The sequence below is a fragment of the Lemur catta genome, chromosome 13, assembly GCF_020740605.2.
Source record: "Lemur catta isolate mLemCat1 chromosome 13, mLemCat1.pri, whole genome shotgun sequence".
Lineage (NCBI taxonomy): Eukaryota > Metazoa > Chordata > Mammalia > Primates > Lemuridae > Lemur > Lemur catta.
The window spans coordinates 80,931,364-80,958,128 of NC_059140.1; the positions used below are offsets into that span (position 1 = coordinate 80,931,364).

At 43.5% G+C, this 26,765-nt stretch overlaps 1 protein-coding gene across 1 annotated transcript in view; it reads left to right on the forward strand.

The window, feature by feature from the left end:
- Positions 1 to 17,856: 17,856 nt before the first annotated feature.
- The window catches only part of CRYL1 (crystallin lambda 1), an 87,848-nt gene continuing 78,939 nt past the window's right edge, over positions 17,857 to 26,765 (forward strand). The window contains exons 1-2 of the mRNA XM_045567688.1: positions 17,857 to 17,977; positions 24,006 to 24,113. Coding sequence (XP_045423644.1) covers positions 17,937 to 17,977; positions 24,006 to 24,113 — 149 coding nt within the window. The 5' untranslated portion in view covers positions 17,857 to 17,936. The remainder of the gene's footprint in view (positions 17,978 to 24,005; positions 24,114 to 26,765) is intronic.

A 26,765-nucleotide genomic window follows, 5' to 3' on the forward strand; every position in this document is an offset into this window, starting at 1 on the left:
TCAAATCACTTTTTTTTCCATTTGTTTAGTATATGAAGACTTTGTCCATGAAAATATACCCTTTAAACACCAGCATAAACATCAAGGAAATGTCTTTTCGAATTAAAAAGATTTTGCTAGAAATTAGAGACATCCGTTTTTTCCTCCACTACCCTCATAGAACATTATCTTATTTGCCTAGTTTCAAGTCCTTGAAAATCACCGACTCAAAAGTCTGTATTACAATCTCATCAAAATAACCACCGTAGATAGGCATAAATATTAGCACTCTTCAAGAAATGCAGCCTAAAGACCCTACTGTCAAATGAAAAAAAAAAAAAAAAAAAAAAAAGAAAGAAAGAAATAGCCATTGGAAGTACTTACTAAGTTACTAAAAACAACTAATTAAATACCATATCTGAGCAATGAAGTACTATTCAGCATAAAAAAGAATGCACCAATGACATAGGTAACAACATGGAAGAATCTCAGTTATGCCAAGTCAAAGAAGCTTTACCTAAAACTGTACATTATGCACTGTTTCATTTATATAAAGTTCTAGAACAGGCAAAACTAATCTAGGATAGAAAACAATCAGAACATTGGTTGCTTCTTGGGGTGGGGGTCAGGGATTGAATGGAAAAGGGCATCAGAGAATTTTCTGGGGTGATGATAAATGTACTGTATCTTGGCAGGACTTCAGGTCACACAGGTGTATGCATTTGTGAAAACTCAGCAAAAGCATACTTGAGATTTCTACTTTGTAAATTTTATCTCAAAAGAAAAAACTGTAAAAAAAATTGACTATAATTAATATGCATGCTGAAGCACTTAAGGGAAAGCTTAATATCTTTAATTTAGCTTGAAATGCATAAAATAAGACAGATTAATAGATGGCTAGAGGGATAGGCAAATAGACAGATATGTGATAAAGCAAGTACAGAAAAATGTTAATGGTGGAATCCAGGAGCAGGTATAATGTTCATTGTAAAATTCTTTAAACTTTGCTGCACATTTGAAAATTTTTGTAATGAAATGTTGAGAAAAAATGCAAAAAATGCAAGACAAAATAAAACAGATGTCAAAGCAAAGTAAAATAGAAGTGTGAAAGCTGAACATATGAATTGGGTCATTCTTGTCATACCCAACTAAACAGAGTCAAGAAGCCAGGGGGAAAAAGCACTCAGGACATACAACATTGCTCCAAGAATGGAATCCTGTGCAAGTCAAGCTGCTAATACTGCCTATTGTAATCTGACACCTGTTTTATCTATAGCTGCTGAGATAACTTGCTGCAACTCTAGGACTACTTTAGCCCACTTCCATTGCCCACCAATCAGAATTTGCCTGCTTCCCAGAAACTTACTAGTGCCAATGAACTTTCACAAAGAGCACTAGGTAACATTTCTCCTTTTGATAAAACCTCCAACCTCCTCTTGGTTCTTTGGACATACTGAAGATGATCCAGTCTGTGTGTGCCCCGAATTGTAATCCTTTCTTCCCAAATAAACATTAAATTTAGAAAATTGTCTTACATGTTTTTTAAATTTATTTTTATTTATTTATTTTTTAGAGACAGGGTCTCACTCTGTTGCCCAGGCTGGAGTGCAGTAGCGCAATGATAGCTCACTGCAGCCTCAAACTCCTGGGCTCAAGCAATCCTCCCGAGTACAGGTGTGCACCACCACACCTGGCTAATTTTTAAATTTTTTTGTAGAGATGGGGTCTTGCTATGCTGCCCAGGCTAGTCTTCAAACTCCTGTCATCAACCAATCCTCCAATCTCAGCCTTCCAAAGTACTGGGATTACAGGAGCAAGCCACATTTTATTCTGACTTCAACAGAAGCATAGGAGAAATGTAATTACTGTACACATATGCTGTAAATGTAATAATTATTAGAGAATCTGGTAAGTATTCCCAGAAGTAGCATTCAAATCAAGTCAATATTTTAGGCAATTTGGAGGGTGGGAGGTAGGGAAGGGCTGGTTATCCAAGAAATGTAGTACTGAATTACTTTGTCTATTTAAAAAAATGTATATGTATATATATAAAAGCTTGTACATTTTACATGTGCCAGTAAATTCCCAAGTTTCAGCATAATACCAAGTATGTGTGGCTTCTATGATTCACATCTATGTTTTCTCATAACTTTAAAAAAACATTTATATATATTTAAAACTAATAAAGTTACTTGTTTGAGCTCTTGGTCAGGACAGAAAAGGGAAAAAATTACTTTTTTGAAACATAATTCACATACCATAAAACTCGGCACAATTCAGTAGACTTTAGTATATTAATAAGGTTGGGCCACCATCATCAGTACCTAATTCCAGAACATTTTCATCATCCTATGAAGAAACCTGGGGACTTTTAACAGTCATTCTCCATTCCTCCCTTCCCCTAGTGCCTGGCAACCACGAATCTATTAATATTATACTTTGTCTCTATGGATTTGCCAGCTCTGTACATTTCATGGAATCATACATACATGGGTTTTTGTGTCTGGCCTCTTTCACTTAGCATAATGTTTTCAAGATTCATCCATGTTGTAACATGTATCAGTACTTCATTCCTTTTTATGGCTAAATAGTATATCTACAACATTTTGCTTATCCACTCACTAATTAATGGACATTTGGAATGTTTCCACTTTTTGGCTTTAATGAATAACACTGCTATGAATGCTTGTGTACAAATTTTAGCATGGATATATATTTTCAGTTCTATTGGGTATATACCTAGGAATAGAATTGCTGGGTCATGTGTTTAACTTTTGGAGGAGCTGCCAGACTGTTTTCCAAAGTGGCTGCACCATTTTACATCCTACCTGCAGGTGTGAAGGTTCCAGTTTCTCCATGCCCTAGCCAACACTTGCTATTGTTCCTTTTTGATATAGCCATTCTAGTGGATGTGAAATAGTATCTCACTGTGGTATTTATTTGCATTGCCCTGATGACTAATAATGTTGAGCATTTTTTCAGGTGCTTTTTAGCTATTTGCATATTTCTTCAGAGAAATGTATGTTTAGATCTTTTTCCCATTTTTAAAAGCTAGGTTATTTGTCTTAGATGAATTATAAGGATCCATTATATATTCTAGATACTAAACCTTATATATGCAATTTGCAAATATTTTCATCCATTTTCTGCCTTGTCTTCACATTCTTGATCGTATCCTTTGAAACACAAAAGTTTTTAATTTTGATGATGTACAATTTATCTATTTTTTCTTTGGCTTCTTGCACTTTTGGTATCACATCTAAGAAACAACTGCCTAATCTAATGTCAAGAAGATATACACCTATGTTTTCTTCTAAGAGTTTTACGGTTTTTCTTACATTTTATGGTTTTCTTACATTTAGGTTTTGATCCATTTTCAGTTCATTTCTCATTACTTTTTCAAGATGAAAATTACTATGAGAACAAATTTCCATCAGATAGACATGGTCATTCCAAAATACCTCCAAAATGTACTAAAAGTCACTGGTAGATGATATAAAATATTTTTAATTAAAAGCTTTAACTCAGATAATACTATACTAGTGGTTCTCAAACTTTAGCATGCATTGGAAACCTAAGGGCTTGTTAAATTCATATTGGTGCTCCTCAGCCACCCGTGTTTCCTATTCAGTAAGTCTTGAGTGGAGGGACACATCATTACCCCCTTCATCCCTCAGAATGTCAATTTTTGTTTATTCACTTTAGAAACTGGATCTCACACCATCGCCCAGGCTAGAGTACAGTGGCAGGATCATAGCTCACTGCAGCCTTGAACTCCTGCCCTCAAGCAATCCTCCTGCCTCAGCCTCCCCTGTAGCTGGGACTAAAGATGCATGCCACCATATCCAGCTAGTTTTTTTTTTCTTCTTATTTTTTTAGAGATGGGGTGTCACTATGTTTCCCAGGCTGGTCTCTAACTCCTGGCCTCAAGTAATCCTCCCATCTCAGTTTCCCGTGTTGCAGGGATCACAGCCCTGAGCTACAACACCAGGCTGGAATGTGGATATCTAACAAGTTCCCAGATGATGCTAATGCTGCTGGTGTGGGGATCACACTTTGGGAAACACTATGCTACACAAGAATGTCCTCATTGTGAGCTCTACTTAAGTCAGTTTAGATTATACACAAGTCATCAAAACATGAAACTTTTAGAACAAGAGATCCTTTCGGCTGGGTTGTAAACAGATTTTAAAAAGGTTTTACCTGGAAGAGACTTGAGCTGAACAGACATCTGCTGGAACATACAATTTTAAAAATGTGGAAAGTGAAGCCAAGAAAGGTGAAGGGAATCACCCATGGCTAACAGCTATGGGTGGCAGAACGAATGTTACAACCCAGGGTTTCTGGATTCTCTAAGCTATTAACATTCGAAAAGCAGCTTATATGCATAACAAGCCTCTCATGTTGAAATAATTTGGGGATGATGCCACCTGTATTTAATATAAATGTCAATAAAACCTTTTTTAAACCTCAAAGTTACTTTTTTATACTCTTCTACTGCTGTGATGTAGTCTACTTCCAAAATGCCTATTATAGTTTCTCAAAAGCTCACGATCAGAAAATCAGTCTAGTAAAAGAATACATGTAATTTGAGGCTTAGAAAGAATCTTGGGAAGAGTACTTCATGTCTTTGGACTTTTTCCATCTTTGTGAGGCTAAGAACGTACGTGCTGTATGCATTTTGTCATGTACTTTTACCTTCACTTCTGATTCAACCTTTTATTAGGCAATTTCAAGTGCTTTACTTAACAAAAATTAAAGAGGAATGTGCACCCTATCCGCTGCGACCCTCAAGAGCTGGTGCAAAGGTCTAACTGGGTCTGGAGCTCCCCGTCAAGGACTGTGACTCGGGACAGCCACCCCAAGGTAACAGCAACGCCCATCCCTGTGCAGAGAGCAAGAAAAGCCTGCCGGCTGGGAAACCGCTGAGTGACAAACAACGCCCGCGGTGCCCGGGAGGGAGCGGCGGGCTAGTCCCCTCGCGGCCCCGCCGCAGACACCCCGACACAGGCGGTTGGCGGGTGACGGTCGGAAGGGACCGGCCCCGGCCCCGTCTCCTACCTCGCGCTGAGGGGAGCAGGGCGACCACGAGCCGACCCCGGGGAAGACGCGGCGCTTGACGGAATCCACCCAGAGCCTCCGTAGGCCCGAGCGCCGAGCCAGAGCCGTTGCCAAGCGCGAATCCAAGGAAGCCGCTCCCACAGTCCCCCGCGCGGGGGCAGGCGGGGCCAGAAGCGCGGGGGCGGGAGGTTGCGGGCCGGGGCGGGGCCTGCGCGTGAGTGACGTAGGCGCCTCGGGGAGAGGGAGGAGGAGCCTGGTGAGCTCGGCCGCCGGCGACGGCCCGGGCTGAGAGCTGGCTGCTGAGGAACAAACACCTCCCGCGGCCGCTGCACCAGTCGTGTGAGCCTCGAAGCCCGTTTTCCGTGTGGTCACCACGCGCCTGCTCACTCTGCACCTTGGTGCGCAGAGGACGCGGCCTGGGAAGTCTCCCGCTTCCGCCCGTGCTGCGGGCGCGCCGTTATCGTAGCCCGCAGAGTAGTGTCAGTTTCCCGCCCTAGACGCCGGCGAGCGCCTTAAAAGGCAGAGGTTGAAGCACTGTCCCAACCAGCCGGGGGCCGGTGATGATTAATTTTATGTGTCAACTGGATGCCCCGTTTTTGGTCAAACACTAGATGTCTCTGTGCAGGTATTTTTTCAGATGTGATTAACAGTTAAATCAGTAGACTTTGAGTAAAGCAGATGATCCTCCATAAGGTGGGTGGGCCATATCCAATCAGTAGACGGTCATAAGAGAAAAGAGGGATGCCCTTTGAGGAAAAGGAATTTGCCCCCAGACTGCCTTCAGACTCTTCACTGAATCGTCAGCTCTTTCCTGGGTCTCTAGACTGACCTGCAGATTTTGGACTTGGAAAACTGCACAGGCCAGTTCCTTAAAATAATTCTTTGTATCCTGTTGGTTATGTTTCTGTAGAGAACCCCGACGAATACAACTGTCTTTTCAAAGCTGTATAGGAAACAGCTTTGGAAGATTAAGGTCATTGTCTCCCTCTGGATCAAAAGACAGGTTTTTGCTGTCCAGTATAATGAAGATAATGGCGTCCTCAGGAGCAAATGACTTGCAGTCCATTATAAAAGAGTGGGATTTCCTAAACTTGGGGTTCGTGTGCTGTAACACAGACCAATCACATGTGCAGCATCCACCTGGGCTGCCCCCATAGTACTGGGGGGAGGGGGCGGGGGAAGGTGAAGGGAAGATGAAGCCCAGGCTGCCTCCTGTGCTTGAATAACAAAGTCCTTTGACTGTTACCTGGGTATTTTCTGGCAGTGTTCGTGAAAATGTTCGGCTAACTTGTTAGCTGGCAAGTAGGGTAAAATCTTAAGACAATTCTGGCTAGTATCTGCCTACAGTGCCCAGCTCATAGCAGATGTTCAACAAATATTTGAATTAGGCTGGGCGCAGTGGCTCATGCCTGTATCGCTCAAGGTCAGGAGTTCAAGACCAGCCTGAGCAAGAGTGAGACCTCGTCTCTACTAAAAATAGAAAGAAATTATCTGGCCAACTAAAAATATATAGAGAAAAAACTAGCCGGGCATGGTTGCACATGCCTGTAGTCCCAGCTACTCGGGAGGCTGAGGCAGTAGGATAGCTTAAACCCAGGAGTTTGAGGTTGCTGTGAGCTAGGCTGGCCACAGCACTCACTCTAGCCCAGGCAACAGACCGAGACTCTGTCTCAAAAAAAAAAAATATATATATATATATACATATATATATATTTGAATTAATTAGGGAATACTGTAGAGCCTCTCTTTCAAGTTACTGCACTTCGATAAAAAAACTTTTCATTATCTCTTTGGGTCTCCAGGCTATAAATTTCCCATCTTCTCATATGTATCTATCTATCTATATTTTAGGAAGAAATTCAAGTTCTTTCAATTTGGTTTCTCTTTAAGCATGATACAGTTACTTAGCCAGGGAGTGGTCAATCACCTTTATTTTAAATGTTGTAATGTAGGTAACATTTATTGAACACATGTCTATTATTCCCACACAAACTGTTAGGGTCACATAACTTGCATTACTAAAGTATAAGCTCCACAGAAAACAGGAATTTTTGTCTTTTTTGTTCTCGACTATATCTTCAGTTCTTAGAAAAGTACCTGAAAATAGTTGGCTCTCAATAATTATCGATTGAATTGTCAGAGTTTGTAATTAATTCTATGTAGAGTTGGGGTGAAAGGGAAGGAAGCAAGAAACATAAAGTCCAAGTGTGGCTTGAGTAATGGGATAAAAGCTAGTGCCATTTATTAATATGGAGAACGCCAGAGAAGAAGGAGGTTTGAAAGAGAAAGTAAGTTTGTCTTTTAACATGTTGCATTTCAGATGCCCATAAGATATGCACACAGAGATGTTGAATAGGCAATTGTGTAGATGTAAAACTCACAGAAATGATTCTACCTGGTGATATACACTTGGGATTCACTGGCTTCTAAAATGGATTTGAAGCCTAGGAGTGAGTGAGATTGTTTGCAAGGGAGGGGGATATAGAGACAAGAAAGCAGAGCCTAGAACTGAGCCTCGAAAACTTAACATTTCAAGGTTTTATGAAAGAGTAGCCCTTAATGATTATCTTTCGTGGTCAGAAATATTGGAGCAAAACCAGCAAAGTGAACATAATGAAAAGGGAAGGGAAGGAAACGTCCAAAAGGAGGGAATGATGACTGTATTGAATGCTGATGAGAGGTCAAGGAAGTTAAACCAAAGCATTTCACTGTCTCTAGCAATAGCAAGAGCTCTTTCAGTGAAACAGTGGTGTAGAATCCTGACTGCGCGGGGTGGCCTGGTAACTGCTGATGAAGTGGTGACTGCATGTTGAAACTCAGGAAGCCCGTGCGAACAGGTAGAAGGAGATAAGCCGGTGGTAGATGGCAAGGGGGAGCCCAAGCAGAGTTTTTGTTGGTTTGTTTTTTAAGATGAAACACGTTCAAGCATGTTTTAATACCAATGGAAATAACCCAGTGGAAAGAGGTGGAGAATGCAAGAGAGGTGGGTGTGAGTGAGGGGAATGGAGGAGGTTCCAAGGTTTCAAAAAAGTGGAAGTGTTGAATAAGCAGAGAGGAGGACAGACATTAACTAGACAAACACAGTAACCTTGCTTACTAAGTTTAGATACTCAGTCATTATTCACAATCATGAATTTATAGTTTTGCTGATCTGCCCAGTTGCCTGGTATACTTGTGGCCCCATTTTTTTCCACTGGACCTTCCTTAGGTACAAACAAGGAAAGGGAGATAATGTAATTTACTCAGGGTTGAAATTTGTTGGGTGGTTGCAAAGACAGGACAGAGGGGAAAAGGAATTATAATAGTAGATATGAAATTTAGTAAAAATAATAAAGGAACTGAGTGTGGCTAATGAATAGGAAGAAAGTGGAAGGGTCAGATTGGAAGTAATGATGAGGTTAGAAGAACAGTTGTGACGGTGACTTCAGCAGACTGGAGAACTGGTGATTTCTGAATTAGTGATAATGGAAGTGGCATAGTTTTGAGGTGGTAACAACGTTCAGGGTTTGTTGATGGGTGTGGTCTCCATTTCAGATGAGGAGTCCAGGGTTTGAAGCCACTGGAATAAGTGGAGAGGTACACTGTGAGCAGGTGGCAAAGACTGAGGGAGAGCGAGGAGGAAGTTGGAAGAGGTTTGATAAAAGGGCATACCAGATGGCCCACGGTTCACAGCTGCAGAAGGTTCACAAGAAGGTCAAAAATTCAGGGAGAAACTACCAATCCCACCTTCTGACTCAGAAATTCCTGAGCTGCGAGAGAATAAATAATCTTCACCTGAGAGAGCTTCAAGGAAGCAGTGTCCTGGGAGGATGGCCATTTTTCTGTGAAGGCAGAGAGGTGGGAAGAATGTTGGGAATAGTCAAAGGGGTTGGGAACCTGCGGCCTCAAGGCCACATGTGGCCCTCCAGGTCCCCGAGTGTGGCCCCTCTGACCGAATCCAAACTTCACAGAACAAATCCTTTTAATAAACGGATTTGTTCTGTAGAACTTGGATTCAGGCAAAAGGCCCCACTCAAGGATCCAGGAGACCACACATGGCTGCAAGGCCACCGGTTCCCCACCCTACGGGGTGACCAAGGAAAACAGAGATGTGAGAGGAGGTTGATTTAGACCCAACGTGTAGTTCTAACTGAACTCTGCTGTGGCCTGGAAGGGAAGCTCAGCGGCTCTGGCAAGAGACATGGTGTTTCCTCTGTGCACAGTCAGACGGTGATGCAGCTGCAGGTCATCTTCAGTTTCTCGCAGCCAAGAACAAGGCAGCACCAGCCTGTGACACTTACTCAGAAGGTGGTGGAGGATGGGCATGTTCTGTCTGGTTTTCTATGCGAGGTTGATGCTTTCATGGTTTTAAGGTCAGTGTTCTTAAAGGTCTTGGCTGTCTGTCATTCATCACAATTCTATCTAACCAGCAACCTTCCTGTCCAGTCATTCCACCTTACCCTACAACCTGGAGGGCCTAGGCAGCCTCTTCTCTGGCCTGCCCTGTTACTGTAGCTTCCTGACTTTCCTTGCTGCTGCGTGTCTGCTCTTCCATCCTCCAGCTCACTCTTACTCACTCTTCTCCACACTGTAGCCAGAGCAACCATCCTTAAGTGAAAATCTGATCACGTTATTTCCTGCCCAAAACCTTTTGGTGTCCCCTCTCTGCACAGTGCCTTGACTTCTGGATAAAGTCTAAATTGTATGATGTGGCTTCAAGAGGCCTTTCACAGTATTACTGACCCCCGTGGTGTTACTCAGGATTCTTTGTTGCAGCCAAGAAAAAACAATTCTTGTTAAGCAGAAAAGAAGTCTTTTTGGAAAGATAGCAAGTAATTCATGAAACTGTCAGGGAGGCTATGGAACAAAGCTTGGAAAACAGAAGCTTAGGGAGGTAGGGCACAGCCAAAATCCTATCACAGGAACCATCTGCTCCAGGTACAGAGAGCAAGCCTCCCAGTTCGTTCCAGACAGCTGGTCACCCCACTTAGTCTGCTGCTCTGGACACCTGCCATCTTGGTGTTGGACGCTCATTGCCACACAACTGTATTCTATTGCTTCTGGCAGGTTCTGCCTTACCACTGGACCTTGGGGTCTTCCATCAGCACTGTGAGCCACTTCTAACCACCTGCCCTTTGTCTCCCTCCCTCCCAAGTCAAAGTCCAAATGGGAGTGTAAGCTGGCTGCGTTTAGGTCAATGTGCCAAGTCGTAGCTGCCAGGAGCTCAAAGAGGTGGTATCTATTCCCCTCAACCTTCCTCCCACCTATATAGGGATTCCTGTAAGATGGAAGGGTGTTCAGATGTCAGGCAGCCAAAAATGGCAACTCCATGACGTCTCCCTCTGCCTCCTGACTTGCACAGAGTGCCCCAGCCGCACTCAGTGCCTTCAAGTCACTGGAGGGTAGCGTGGCCTCTCACTTCTAGGCCTTCACACACCCCAGCCCCTTGTCCTAGAGTGGTCTCTCCTGCAGTCCTCTTAGCTTGGCCATCCCTTTCTCTAGGAAGCCTTCCCTAGTCCTACATTAGGCCCCATGAGAAATACCACAGACTGGGTGGCTTAAACAAGAAATTTATCTTCTCATGGATATGGTGGCTAGACGTCAAAGATCGAGGGGTCAACAGGTTTGGTATCTGCCGAGGCATCTTTCCTTGGTTTGCAGACGGCCACCCTCTTGCTGCCTCTTAACATGGTCAGTCCTCTGTACATGGGTGTCCCCAGTGTCTCCCTGTGTCCTAATCTCCTCCTCTTATAAGGATACCAGTCAGATTGGATTATGACCCAACCTAGGACCTTCATCTTAATTATTCTTTAAAGGCCTTGTCTCCAAATACAGTCACATTCTGAGGTACCAGGGTTTAGGGCTTTCACATATGAATGGGGGGCGGGGCACAAGTCAGTCCATATGCCCTGGTTTGTTAGGTCCTGTGTGTTCCTACAGCATGTTGACCTTCCACTATCATAGCATGTAACACAGTTTTGTAGTTACTATTTATCCATTAAAGTTTACCCAAGTAGATTGTCAGCTGCTGCTCACTACTGAATTTCCAACACCTAGCATGGCAAAAGTCTGGGTTTATCTAATAAGTGATTTATTAGGCCCTGTGAAAACCTTTCACCTATTCTGTCAGTAAAATATCACGAAATGCATTGATGCCTGTTAAATATCTAAAATTATCATAATACTTTTTAACATAAAAGCTAAAAGCAAATTAGCCTGAAAATGCAGAATGAAATATTTTTTTCTTCTTCCAAATAACTGAGATCAGTACTTTCTTGGGGGCTAATGACATGACCAGTAAACCTTATGAGCTTTTTTATACTTATTAGAAGGATAATCATCATTCATTGTGGAAATACAGTTACTGAAGTTCTAACCCTTTTTTCTTTTATTGTTTGTCTGACACAGCATCAACCTGTACTCAATACCTGGGTGTTTTACCAGGAGCTCTCTTCATACTGAGATGTGTAAGAAAGAGAGTGAGTAGGACCAACTTTGCATATTCTATATCGAATGTACTGTACCGTCTCCCTCCAAAGTCACCTAACTGAGATCCATATTCCTTAACAGGAAAAATACTGTTTTTCTAACTGGCACCAATCAAGCCCAGGGAAATCACGGCCTTTGGACAGGATCTTTTTAGATCCCAAATTGTGAATAGTGTACTCACACTTTAACCCAAAGTATCATACTTTGAGCTCAGTCTTGCAAGATTTCTTACTTGTAAGTTACAAATTAACTTGAGCCTGCCAATAATTTCAATCTGTTCTAAAATAAATGGACATTGGATTGTAAATTACCTTAATAAAAGCGTCCTATGTCCATTCACACCATAAAAACCCCAGCAACTAACACATTGGAATTAATATGTACTGTACAAGAAAGCATGAGGTAGCCTTATTCCCTAGTATAACCTGTCCCTTTTTTCTACTTGCTTGGGCCTGTAATTAAATGTTTCATAATAACAGATGTGAATTTAGCTTTGCAGCGTGAGAGTAGGATCAGTGAAGACTGGAGTGTGGTTTGAAAAGAAACCAGTAAGTCCTTTCCAACCCAAAATCACCAAAACCAAGAATGTTCAAATAACCAAAGGAATATTGTACAAAGACATTTGATGACAAGAAACAGTGAAATTAAGTGCATTATACTTTTCAGCATTAATTATCTTTGATCCATGCCAGCTTTATACGAGCCTTATCATAACACGTTCACTCATTCATTCATCCGTTCCTTCATTGGTAGGAGCTTCACAAAGGGATAAGGCAGAAAGAAGGCATTCCTGGCAGAAGAGCATATAATATACAAGCTGTGACACCTAACATGGTAGCCGCTAGCCACAGATGGCTGTTTAAAACTAAATTAATTCAGATTAAATGAAATTAAAAATTCAGCTCCTCGATCACAGGCCACATTCCAAGTGCTCAATAGCCACATGGGGCTAGCAGCTACTGTGTTGGAGGGCGTGATTTCATCATCACAGAAGGTTCTACTGGACAGTGCTACAAGGATGGAGAGAATATTAAAATCACCAGACTGCAATTTAAAAACAATGTTGAATAAACTGTCTGTTTGTAATCCCCAAAGCACATTTTTAAATGGTTTACATCCGTTAATACTTACAATAACCCATTAAGAGGGAACTATTATTATGTCCATTGAAGAAACTGAGTTTTGAGGAATTAATTAACTTGTCTGAGATCATACAACTAGTAAAAGGAGGATCTGGGATTCCAACCCTGGCAGCCTGACTCTAGAGCTCACATTTTCTACCACTCTACTGTTGTGCCTTTCTGATAGCAGCTTGTATGCTATCACCTATGCAGCAAGATGTTAAGTTGGGGGTTATGGTCCAGACCCCAAGACAACAGATATCAGATGTAAACACGAATTTCCAGAGCAATGTGCGTGTTTTCAAAGTAGGTGGTCAAGAATGGTTTAGAACTTTTTGATTTCTGACTAGTATCGGGGTAAAGGATGGAGAGTTGGGATTTCACCTCCAAAGTCCCCCCCAACCCCACCCCAGGCTGGTCCTAGCTGGCCTGAGGGGAGATTTAACTACCTAATTAAGACTGTATTTGCAACTTAATTGCCCTTAGGCTTTTATTCCCCTGAGGTGGCCAGAAAAATCAGGGGCGGCCTGAGCTTTCTTTAAGGACAGGGGAAGCACTTCTTCCACTGACCAATTTTTAACAGGGGAGAGGGAGACAAAAATAAAGTGGTTTTGATTACATCCCAAGAGTTGTTCTCCTTCAATGTACCTTATGTGTGCTGTAATGTATATTACATTAAGCTGTTAATTTCTATGAATGAGTGCTACAGTTTACCTTCTTAAATAAAAATTTTTGTTATTAAAGGGATAGTTATTACACAAAACTTGAAACATTTTTTATAATAACATATCCCACATCTAAATTTTAGCCAGTTTAAACAATTCCTTTTTTCTAATCATTTTTATAATGCTGTGATGCATTAAAGTGGTATAAATAGCCTCTTTTTTGTCCCTATCCCTTTTTGGGTGACTCATTGCTATGAGACTGTTACGCAGGAGTTTCATTCTGCATCTTTAAGCAGAGCCCTGAAAGATAAGTTCTTGTTCATTATTTTGAATCTTATTTTGGCTCAACTTTTTTGGAATATAACTCTTTTTCTGCATTCCATCTTTCTGTTCCATATTCTACTCTGGGGCTCTTTGCTTTGGTTTTGCACTCTATGGGGGAGGGCAGGAGGGTCAAGGTAAATCAACCTAACACCTTCAGCTGAAGTTGGAATCCATGTCCTGTACTGCACAACATCAATAACAAACTGAAAAATTAAAAGAAAATAGGAGAATGATGTGTTCCTTCCCTTGTTTTTGGAAATCGGCGGGAGGAAGCTTTCAGAAGCATCATCAATCTAAAGCGTATATCTATAATATCTATTATGTGCTTGGTAAGGGAAAAGGAGACATGGGCTTTAACCTTAAGAAGTTTACAGTTTTGTTAAAGATGAAACATTAAGCATTTCTTAACACAGTGACTGGCACAATAAAAAAAACACTGAGTGAATTACTAAGGGGTTTTGAGGGCTGCAGCACTGACAGTAAGTGCATGAGGAGCTCAGAGAAGAGAGCAGCCCTCAAGGGGGGAGTAGTCACAGCTTCAGAGAGGAAGTAGGGCTGGCTATTTAAAGGAAGAGGAAGTTTTAGATGATTAGTGGTGAGGAGAGCATAGGATTTGGCATTGCTATTGGCCTGCACAGCTATTTGAGCAGTCAAAATCTCCTTTGTCTAGGGGAGGCCTCAGTCCGTGACCTGCATTATTGCCTACATAACACTTATGACCTGAATTGCTGTTTCCTTACATGTTATGCCATTTATTTAGTTTCTGCCTTGCACTAGAGTGTAATTTTCATGAGACCAGAGGTCTGTATCTCAATGCCTAGAACTGAGCTATCTAATAGGGTAGCCACTAGATACATGTGGCTATTTAATTAAAATTCCAATTAGTTAAATAAAGTAAAAGTTGATTTCCTCAGCCACTTCAGCTGTATTTCCAGTGCCAATAATCACGTGTGGCTGATGGCTATCCAACTGGACCGTGCCCATGTTGAATATTTCCACTAGTGCAGAAAGTTCTGTTGGACAGTGCCAATTTAGAATAGTGACTGGCACACAGGAAGTGACCAACAAATATTTCATGAGTGAGTGCTAAATAGATGAAAGTTGTTCAACTGCCCTCTTTGAGCCTCCTGTTTCCCATCTGTAAAATGAGGAAAACAACGCAAGATTGTGAGAATTCAATGAGTTAATGAGGCAAAATTACTTCCTACACTAGAAGCATGACTATGGTGTGAATTAATATTATTATAATTCAAGCTTCCTTGGGCCTCATGGAACTGCGGGTACAAATGTGACTATGTGAATAGGAAAGACCCAAGTTTCACTGGCTCTTGCCCTGGCCCACGTAACACACCTGGGTTCTCTTACATCTGCCCTTTGTGGGTGCGAGAGCCCCTTACTGGCCACTCCTGCCAGTGACTAGCTTGACAATGTTGATAACCAGACTATGGATCTGTCTCTAGTAGTATTCAAATTCACAATTAGAAAAAATAAACCTGCAGGTCAAAAAGTTCCACCAATATCAAAGTGTTTATGATCCCCAGAAGCCCTGCGGCCCCAAAGCAATGCTCGCTTACACCAACTGGAAGGCACATTCCCTTCCCCAAGTCCTCCCTTTTTCCAAGTTTCATCATGTGGCACAAAGCTCAGCTGCACGTAGCCCTTGCCCCATGGAATTCCTCAAGAACACCCCGTGTCAGCTTCTGCCTGCCAGAGGAGGGGTCAGGGAAGGAGCACGGTCACCAGGCTGACCAGTGTGCCCCCACTCCACACCTCAGGGCCCCTCCCACAAACCTCCTTGACACGCCCTTTTGCCTATGCAAGTTATTTACAGACAGAGGCATGTACAGGCCGCAGACCCAGTCGGGTCATTACACAGAGCCAGAGCAGTGGGTTCAGTAACACTTTATCTCACCTGGACCTCCACTGTACGCAGGCCTTTGTCCTCACCACCAACATGCCTTGGAAGGCACAGCTGGTGACTAATTTCTTCAGCTCTTCCTCTTGGGCTCCATTCCCAGTTGTGCCGTTCCAAGGCTGGATGATGCTGGGCCCATGGACCTCACCCTGACTGCCTGAAGGTGGGGAGGCAGCCTGGACCCAATCCAGGTCTGCACCTGCCTACAAGGTCCTGACTCTGACTTGGCCTTTTCTGCCCAGTTCTGCTTCCTTCAGGCGGGAGGGCTGGGCTGCAAGCGGCACTTCCTTTTTCTTATTCTTTTTTCCCTTATGGTCAATCATTTGTTCTTTTTTTTTGTTGCTTACTGGTATTGCATTATATGAATATATTAAAATTTATATTCTGCTCCCCCACTGGAGTTGTTTCTAGTTTTTGGCCATTATGAATAAAGCTGCTATGAATACTCATGCACACATTTTTTTGTGTACACTTGTTTTAATTTCCCTTGAGTACTACCTAGGAGTGGAGCTGCCAAGTAGTAAGTAAAGTGTTTAACTTCAAAATAAACTGCCAAGATGTTTTCTAAGGTGGTTGCTCCATTTTGTGTTTCCACCAGCAATATATGAAAATTCCATTGTTTCACATCCTTGCCAACACAAAGTATTGTAACTATTTTTAATTTTAGCTATCCTGTTGAGTATGTAGTGGTATCTCATCGTGGCTTTAATTTGAATTTTCCTGATGACTAATGTTTCAATAAGCACTTTAATTGCATTTTTTTTTTTTTGAGATAGGATTTCGCTCTGTTGCCTGGTCTAGAGGGCAGTGGCATCAACGTAGCCCACTGCGACTTCAAATTCCTGGGCTCAAGCGATCTTCCCACCTCAGCCTCCCAAAGTACTAGCATTACAGGTATGAGCCAACAGGCCCAGCCTTAAATGCCTTTTAATCATAACTAATAAGCATCCTTTCACTACTGAGTAATCATTAATATATCTTTGGTGAACTCTTTAAATATTTTGCCCACTTTTTAATTGTTTTTCTCCTTATTACTGAGTTGCAACATTTCTTTATATACCCTGAACAGGTAGGTGTTTTGCCAATAGTTTCTCCCAGCGTGTGGCTGGTATTTTTATTTTTCCTACCAGTGTCTTTTGAAGACCAGTTTTTAATTTTAACAAAATTCAATTTATTATTGCTTTTATGATCCATGTTTTTGGTGTTCTATCTGAAAAGCTTTTGCCTAATCAAAGGTCACAAAGATTTTCTTCTATGTTTTCTTCCTCTACAAGTTTTATAATTTTAGCTCTCATATGTAGGTCGAACATGGATTCTGAGTTAATGTTTGCATACGGTATGAGTAAATATTTTGGTATATGGATATTCAGTGGTGCAGCACCCTTCCTTGAAAATATTGTACTTTCTCTATTGAATTACTTTGGCATATTTATTGAAATCAATTGACAAATACGCAGGATGCGTAGGTCTATTTCTGCATTCTCTCTTCTGCCAGACTATCCTAATAACCGCAGCTTTGGAGCAAGTCCACCAAATTCTAAGTTATTACGTTTCCATGTACGTTTCAGAACTTTCACATTTTTACGAACGGAAGCCTATGGGAATGCACCGAATCCGTAGATCATTGGGGACAGCGGCAATCTGTGCTATTTCCCCTTGAGCGCGCGCCGCGTGGGCCCAAACTCCCGCCCTGCGAGGTGCGACGCCCTCTCCTCCCGGGCTCGTCTGTCGCCGGCTCCCGCGGGCCAGGCTCGGGCGGGGGCGCGTCCTTTCCTCTCACAGGCGCCGAGTCTGCCTGGGAGGGAGGAAGCACGTTCGCGCCGTCGCCGGAGCACGCCGCGCAGGCATCCAGACACGACTGTCCGTCTCACAGATTACTACGTCTGGGGTTCCCCTTGTCTGCGGTCACAGCGCCGGGCCTCGTCCCCCTCTGTGAGGCGAGGCGGCAGCTCGTCCTCCTGGGAACGAACTGGCCGTGTAGCCGCAGCCGCCGCCGCGCCCAGCGCCCGGGCCGGTCCGCTGAGGAGGCGCCGACGTCACCGGAGGGAAATTCTCTCGGGGGCTTCTCCGGGGAGGTCCGGCGGTCGGGCCTTGCGCCAGCCTGGCATCGTCCCCTTCTGCGTACGCCGATTTCGCGGTGCGCGGCTAGAAACTGGCGAACGAATCAATGACTTGCTCGAGTCAGAGCGTCTGGTCCTCTCGCGGGGCCCGCGCCGCTGCCCAGCGGACCCGCGCGGGGCGTCCGGGCGGTGGCTCCTCCGCGGCGCCGCCCACCAGGGCCGGGCGCCCTCTCCCGGCGCGGGGCCAATGGGCGCGGGGCCCGCCCCCAGCGCGGCGCCCAAGAGCCGGGCCCGCGCCTGGGTCTTCGCTCTGGTGCGCTTCCCGGCCCGACCAGACCCGACCATGGCATCCGCGGCGCCCGGCGGGGTGGTGATCGTGGGCAGGTAAAGGCCTCCGAGCCGCAGCGCTGTTGCCACTGGATCCCGGGGAGACGCCGGGGACGCGGTGCCCCGCGCGTGGGGCCCTCGGGGCGGCGCCCAGGCCGCAGTCCCCGCGAGCGAGTGGGGTGGCGGGGCTCGCGCCCGCCTCCTGCCCTCGGAGGGCCCCTCCGTCCTTGCGGCCCTCCTCACGAGCTGGCTGGGCCGGAGAAGCGCCCGGGCGCGGCGGGCCCAGCGCCCCGCAGAGTGTGCCGTTTGATTCCCCCGGGGGTGGCTGCCGGGAGGCTCCGAAAGCGCAGTTTGTGGCGTCAGCGGAACGGTGCGGGGCCTAGCACCAAGTCCGCGGAGGTTCGCCAGGCTTTACGTGTTAACGAAACCAATTCTGACAACAATCCTACGAGAATGTGTTCTTACTCCCATTTCACGCATGAGAAGACTGAGGGTAGGCAGTTTACCAAAGTCACATTTAGTGACGGAGACGGGACTAGCCCAGAGGGAGGATCCGGATGCACGCGTGGGCAAGGCTGCCTGCGGGGCGCGTTGCCGTGGCGAGGGTGGCGCCCTCGCCCGAGGCAGGAACAGGTGCTGGCGAACAGACAGGGCATTCCTAATGCGTGGGCGAGGCGGCCTTTCCAGCGGGGTAGCGATGGAGTCAGTTTGCCAGGTGTGTTCACAGCCTGAGTTCCCTCCAAGTTGGTTTCTGCTTTGTGCTCCCACCCCTCCCCCACTTTTACAACTCTTGCAATTTTCATTAAAAAAAAAAAAAAAAGCCCAGGGGATTTGTGTGGACCTTACATTGGTTAGCAATCTGTGAACGTGTTAATACTTGCTACTGATAGTTAAAAGCACCTTTTTGGTGGCGACTTTGTGTCCCTTTATGCCATGGAGGTGTAGGCCCGCCCGCTCCCTGTCTGGAGATCAGTCCCAGTGTCAGCGTTTTTCCTCTGCAGCCGTGGAAGAAAGGCCTCAGGATGCTCGTTGTCAGCGTGCTTTTGCTCGCAGAGTAATGGAATTAACTGTACCGTTGCCCTTTCTGGGCCCATGGGTGCCTGTGGGTGAATCGTGAAGGAATATAAAAAAGTACACTGTGCACCGGTTGCAGTTTTTATGCTTGTCTTGCATTTTAGTTATTGAGGGTCAAGGGCTAGAGTTTGCACATCTTCCGTCATGCCTTGGAGTAGTGTTCCACGTGCAACTAATAAATGTTAAGCACATTGAGTTTGATTGTGCCGCTCTCCAGCTGTGGGTAGTTCAGCCTTCTCAGAAGGAGCTGTTGGCTATTGGCAATTGGTTTACCTCTGATTCCTTGAGGGAGGCTGACAAGAAATTAGAAGGGGGTTGAGCAAACTTTAAGGACCACAGGAATTACCTGGGGCTTCAGCTTGTTTCTGTATTTTCTGGTTATGAAAGTCCTGTCTTTCCCTTACACCCACCTCTCGCTACCCCCACCTGGACAGACACCCAGCTCTGCTGCTGGGTCATGCTGGTTTCCTCCTTTCATCCTTCCTGCTCTTTTTCTCTCTCCTCTCTCTCTCCTAGCCCCACAGGCGATTCCAGGGAATATCCACTTAACAAATAGGGTTTGAGGAATGTAAATGAACTTGCTAAAACCTGGTTTAATTTCATTCTTGGATTTTAGCAGACCAAAACATACATATTTCAGTTTCAGGAACATACTGTTTTTCATCTTCCCTTATCAGTTTCCAGATTTCCTCTTAAACATACTTGCTAGAAAGTCTGAATTTAATTCTTTTCTATTGCTCTTTTCCCAAAGGCCACTCTGCCTCAGGGCCGCTTAGCTTTCCATGAGCATCCAGGGCGAGTCCCTTCAGAATGGTGGTCTTGAAAGGGGAAGAGTAGGTTTTGGAGAATTAAAGGAGAGAAAAACTTTTTGAGTTCAAGGCTGCCGGTACACAAAGAGAGGGAAAATCTGGTAATGACAACTTTTAGAAATGGGAGTAGAAATCGGTTACCCTGAAGATAAATTTGCATTTCAGTAGTATTCTCAGGCCTCCATTGTTTAGCCTTACCTTTCTATGACACTGTGTTTCTGAATCACTAAAGCATGAAGTGTGTATTCATGCACGTGCTGCCTTGGGTTTATCAACCCACCTGTTAGGCCTTGAGCTTGTTTAAAGTATCAATAGGAACGAGTCTGGGAGGAGGCCCATGTTGTGCATGTTCCTGGTGCCTGGCATGCCCCTTCCCCCCTCGCCCTTCCCAAGGAGCACACTCCATCAGGACTAAGCTCAGGGACCATCTCCAGGAAACATCCTGCTTCTGGGGCCTTTCCTTTAGGGTAGAAACTGTATTACCACCAGCTGTATATCCAGCATGCCTAGTCCTAGTAGACAGATGTTGGGTGTTTGTAACAGGTTGCATATTTTTCACTGATGTGCAGTGTGAAGGGCTTGGTAGGGTATTGTTACATCAAGCAAGGCATCCCATAAACTAGAGTCTCCACTTTTTTCGATTGCAAAAATTTTGTTTGGGGTGACTATGTACATTTTTTATAAGAAAATTTCTGAGGCGTGACCATTCTCTGAAGTGTTACCTGAGGGATTTTCCTGTTAATTTTTGCATATACAGACACATATAGACCCACACATATACCCAGCATCCTTGCGATGCTCCTGTTGCCTCTTGAGTCAGGTTAAACTCTAAATGTGCCCTTCCTAAGAGTTATTTAATAGTTCTTATGGGCAAAATTTCCATAGTAGACTTAGATCTAAGTATAGGAAAGTTTTACTTCAACTTTAACCCAGTAAATAACTGTAGCTGTTATTTAAATGTATCTAGAGATTTATTCAAAGTTAAGTGGCATTCATGATAAAATTGGAATTGAACCAATTTATTAACTTTTCTCCCCTGCTGCTTTGCTGCTGTGTAACCTAATATGTGTCATTTGCATTAGACTTTGGAGTACCGACTGAGATTTATGAGTTTAGAACCCCTAAGGCATATCAGAATGGGAAAGACCTTAAACTACCTCTGTCACAGGCTCCCATTGTATGGGCCCCAGGTATCTTGTGGTTCAGAAAAAGTTAATAAGACGTCACAGGTGCTCAGGACAGGAAGCTAATTATACTTGGGCCTGATGTAAAGTAGTGTTGGGGACAAGAAAGCTGTGGGAAGCAAAGGCAGGGAACTTTCCCCTCTGTGTAGCCGTGCAGTCTGATCTCAGCGCCTCTCTGTAGACTGGTCTCCTCTGTAGGGGTCCCCTTCTTGCCTTGCTCACTTCTCTCCCCTGCGACTTTATCTTGCACGTTGTGCTCTTTCAAGTATAGTGCTGGTTACTGATTTATAGCTTGCATATTTTAGGTCCAATTTTCTGGAGAGGAAATTTGATTGGCTTAATTCCTCTGCAAACCAGGCTGCAGAGAGCACAGGTGCTAGCTGGTGAGCGCTGACTGGCTAATTTGGGTCAGGTGTGAACCTCGTGCCACTCAGCAGTGATTGCATAGGTGTGTGCTGTAGGGGTGGGGGAGGGACGCTAGTTGAGTCCCAGGAGTCAGCTTTCTGCTGAGGGTCCTACAAGGAAGATGGGCAAAACAGGTCATGAAGCCTGCTACAATATAAGATAAACCTACTTTAACACATTATGTGAAATATAACTAATTTTCCCCCAACTTTTTATGATAAATTCTCAAACACACAGAAAAGTTGAAAATATAGGAAAAAGATTTCCTGCATACCTACCCCTGTATTTCAGTTGTTAAAAATTTGCTATATATGCTTTATATATAATATAAAGTACCAATATAATTATAACTAGGCTCAAACACATCTTTATCAATCAAAATAGAAACTATTACAGTCAACACATTTTTCCCGATGAGAAATAAGTTTGTTTATTCCTGTAGTATAAAAATCTGTGCTTCAGGGTTCCATGAACTCTTGGAAAGCATTTTCTGCATCCTGCTGGTTGTGGAAGCATTTTCCCTGCAAAAAGTTGTCGAGATGCTTGAAGAAGTGGTATTTGGTTGTTGAAGGGCTGATGAGGCAAAACTTCACAGCCCAATTCGTTCAACTTTTGAAGCGTTGGTTGTGCGACATGCGGTCAGGTGTTGTCCGGGAGAAAAATTGGACCCTTTCTGTTGACCAATGCCAGCTGTAGGCGTTGCAGTTTTCTGTGCATCTCATCTATTTGCTGAGCAGACTTCTCAGATGTGATGGTTTCTCCGGGATCCAGAAAGCTGCAGTGGATCAGACCAGCAGCAGATCACCAAACAGTGACCATGACCTTTTTTGGGTGCAAGTTTGGCTTTGGGAAGTGCTTTGGGGTTTCTTCTTGGTCCAACCACTGAGCTGGTTGTCGCCAGTTGTTGCATAAAATCTGTTGCATGCATTTTCATTGCATGTCACAATCCGATCAAGAAATGGTTCGTTGTTGCGCACAAGAAAATAAGATGACACTTCAAAAGGATGATTTTTTTGATTTTCAGTCAGCTCATGAGGCACCCACTTATCAAGCTTTTTCACCTTTCCAATTTGCTTCAAATGCCAAACGACCATAGAATAGTCGACCTTGAGTTCTTTGGCAACTTCTGGTATAGTTGTAAGAGGATCAGCTTTGATGATTGCTCTCAGTTGGGCATTGTCAACTTCCGATGGCCGGCCACTGTGCTCCTCATCTTCAAGGCTCTTGTCTCCTTTGCAAAACTTCTTGAACCTCCACTGCACCGTACCTTCATTCCTGGGCCATATGCATTGTTGATGTTACCAGTTGTCTCTGCTGCTTTACCACCCATTTTGAACTCGAATAAGAAAATCGTTTGATTTTGCTTTTTGTCTAACATCGTTTCCATAGTTTAAAATAAATATAAAATAGCAAGTAATAAGTCATTAGCAAAAACACACAAGGGAAATGCACAGTAAAATGATGTGTAACATAATCGCATTTATTTAAGAACGTATTCTAATATCAAACGGCAAATTTCAACAGTTCTAAAACCACAATTACTTTTGCACCAACCTAATATTTAATGTCCATATTCTCTTCGGATTTCCTTACTTTTTACCTAATGTCCTTTTTCTGTTTCTGGATTCCATCCAGGACACCAAAGTATGTTTACTTGTCATTTCTGTTTCGGCTTCTTTAGATCATGACAGTTTCTTAGACTTTCCCTGTTTTTGAGGACCTTGACAGTTTTGAGGAGCACTGGTCACAAGTGGGGTTGTCTGATGGTCTTCTCACAAGTAGAGGGGGGCTCTGGGTTTGGGACTTTTGGGTTAGACCAAGGTGAAGTGCCCTTCTCATCACATCATATCAAGGGTATGTACTATCAGATGATTTGTCACTGTTGATGTTGACCTTGGACACCTGGCTGAGAAGGCGTTTGTCAGATTTCTCTACTGCAGAGTTACTCTAATTTCCCCCCTGTCCATACTGTGCTCTGTAGAAGGAAGTCACTCGGTGCAGCCCACACTTCAGGGATGAGGAGTGAGGCTCCACCTCTCTGAGGGTGGAGTAGCTACATAAATTATTTAGCATTCTTCTGCAAGAGAGACTTGGCTTCTTCTGAATTTACTTATTTATTCAAACATTTATATCAGTATGAACTCATGGATATTCTGTACTTTGTGTTGTAATCCGGTGTTATTTTGTTGCTCAAGGTGTTCTAGCTTTGGCCATTGGGAGCTCTTATAGTGGGCCCTTGTATCCTTGTGACATGGTCCATCAATATAGGGTTTTTTAATTTTTTTTGAGCACTTTCTTATTTATTCCTTCTATCTAACTGTGTGTTTGCACCCATTAACCAACCTCTCCATCCCCCCCACTCCCACTTCCCAGCCTCTGGCAACTATCATTCTATTTTCAACTTAAAATGAGATCGACTATTTTAGCTCCCATGTGAGTGAGAACATGCAATATTTTTTTCTGTGCTTGGCTAAAGTGTGTAATTCTAAGATATTTATTAAATATTCTAAGAATAGGATACTGTATAATTTTAAAAAACTCATTCTAGGTTAGGAATGAAAAGCTGTTCAATTAAGTTAACCTGAATCCTTTCTTAATTTTATTTCCCTTTAGTGGACTCATTGGACGAAGCTGGGCTATGTTGTTTGCCAGTGGAGGCTTCAAGGTGAAACTCTATGATGTTGAGCAACAGCAGATAAAAAATGCCCTGGAAAACATCAGGTGGGTCAGCTGGTGCCTTCTGGGAGGAATTGAAATGAGTCTGTTTCTCTCAGTTGGTCTTATTTATCATACCCTCAAGGTTATAAATATCTGTGATTTCACTTCTTCGCTTGATGGCTGTTGTGGCGCCTCTGAGTTGATAAAGGCCAGGCCCAAGGTGGCTGGAACATGAATTCAGGCTGGAGAAAGGGCTCCCGTTGTGAGGAAAGGATCCTTCGGGTTGAGGAGATGCCGGATGGGAGTAGGGAAGCTGCACGTGAATCTTAGGCTTCAAGCCTGAATGGGTTTGCTGATCCTCTTGGCTTGTCCACAGGGCTGGGGAGCTGGGGTTTCCTGTGTTCTGTCTGGGCAGAATGAGCCCAGTTCTGACCATCTCAGACACGGGTTTGCTTAACTGCTTATTATCCTCCTTTGGATGGATTTATAACTTGATTTTGTATTTTTGTGCAACAAAAATATGCTTAATTTTTCATCTTTTCATATGATACATTGGGCTATAGGCATTAAGAAATTCTGGCTGGATACAGTGGCTCACGCCTGTAACCCCAGCATTTTGGGAGGCCAAAGTGGGAGGATTGCCTGAGGCCAGGAGTTTTGAAACCAGCCTGGACAACATAGTGAAACCCCCATCTCTACAAAAAATTTAAAAATTAGCTGGAGATGGTGGCATGCACCTGTAGTTCCTGCTATTGGGAGGCTGAGGTGGGAGGATTGCCTGAGCCCAGGAAGTTGAGGCCACAGTGAGCTACAATCATGCCACTGCTCTCTAACCTAGGTGACAGAGTGAGACCCTATCTCTTAAAAAAAACAAAAACAAAACTATACCCTAGTCTAACACTGTTTTACAAATTAAGAACCTGGACCCAGAGAAGTTATTTCTTCTACATAGTTACATATAGCCAGTGCCAAGATAAAATTTCAATCTAAACAACAAACCAAAAAGTAAAACAACCACCACAAAACCACTCATGCAGACTGTACTAGTTTGGAAGGCAGGGGACTTGGCCCTGCCAGGCATGTTCTATTCACTAGGAATACATAGGTAGATAACATAGACAAAGTCCATCCTGCCATGGAGCTATGGCCTAGAAATCTAACTGTACTGAATGTCATAATAACCCTATGAGGCAGATATTATTGCCGTGGGTTTTTTTTTTTTTTTTTTTTTTTTTTTTTGAGACAGTCTTGCTTTGTTGCACAACTTGGAGTGTAGTAGCACAATCATAGCTCGCAGCAACCTCGAACTCCTCGGCTCAAGCAACCCTCCTGCCTAGCCTCCAGAGTAGCTGGGACTACAGGTGTGTGCCCCACACCTGGCTAAGTTTTTAATTTTTTGGAGAGACAAGTTTTGGTATGTTACTCAGGCTGGTCTTGAATTCCTGCCCTCAAGTGATCCTTTCACTACAATATTGGGGGGCTTTAAATAAATTTTTTTTTCTGACTCATTCATACTTTCATTCAAGAATGCTGGTTGAGAACCTGCTATGTGCCAGGCACATTTTAGCACTGGGGATTAAATAGTAAATGCAATAGACCAAGATCTCTGACCTCGAGGAACTCATTCTATGGGGGAAGGGAAGGCTAGAGATGTATATAATACAAAATGAGTTACTAAAGTATACAGCATATTAGGACAGGGGTTGGCAAACCATGTCCTGTGGCCTGTTTTATATAGGCTTTTCAATTCCTAGTTTTTTTTCCTTTTTTAAAACTTAGTTTTTATTTTTTAGAGCAGTTTTAGGTCACAGTAAAGAAGAAAGTACAGAGATTTCCCACATACCCCTAGCCTCCCCATATTCATATCCCCCACCCAGAGTGGTACATTTGTTTTAACATATGAATTTACATTGACACATCATTACCCAAAGTCCATGGTTGACATTACGATTCACTCTCAGTGTTGTATGTTTCACGGGTATGGCAAATGCATGCTGACATGTATGCACTGTTATATTAATAGTACCACTCAGAAGTTTCACTGCCCTAAAAATCCTGTGTTCCACCCATTCATCCTCCCCTCACCTAACCTCTGGCAGCCACTGATCCTTTGGCTGCCTTCATTGTTTTGCCCTTTTCCAGAATGTCATGTATTTGGACTCAAGCAATATACAGCCTTTTCAGATTGGCTTCTTTCACTTAATAATATAAATTTAAGTTTCCTCTGTGTTTTTTCATGGCTTTGATAGCTCATTTCATTTTAGTGCTGACTAATATTGCATTGCCTGGGTGCACTGCAGTTTATTAATCTATTCACCCACTAAAGGACATCTTGGTTATTTCCAAGTTTTGTAAATTATGAAAAATGCTGCTATTAAATGTTTGTGTGCAGGTTTTGTGTAGACATGTTTCCAACTTCTTTGGGTGAATACCAAAGGGCACAACTGCTGGATCCTTTGGTGAGAGTATGTTTAGTTTTGTAAGAAACTGCCAAAGTGTCTTCCAAAGTGGCTGCACCATTTTGCATTCCCACCAGCAACGAGAGTTGCTGTTGCTCCACATCCTCACCGGCATTTGGTGTTGCCAGCGTTCTAGATTTTAGCCATTCTAATAGGTGTGTAAGAGAATCTCCTTAATTTGCATTTCCCTGATGACGTACGATGTGGAGCATCTTTTAATGTGCTTATTTGCCATCTGTATATTCTCTTTGAGTTA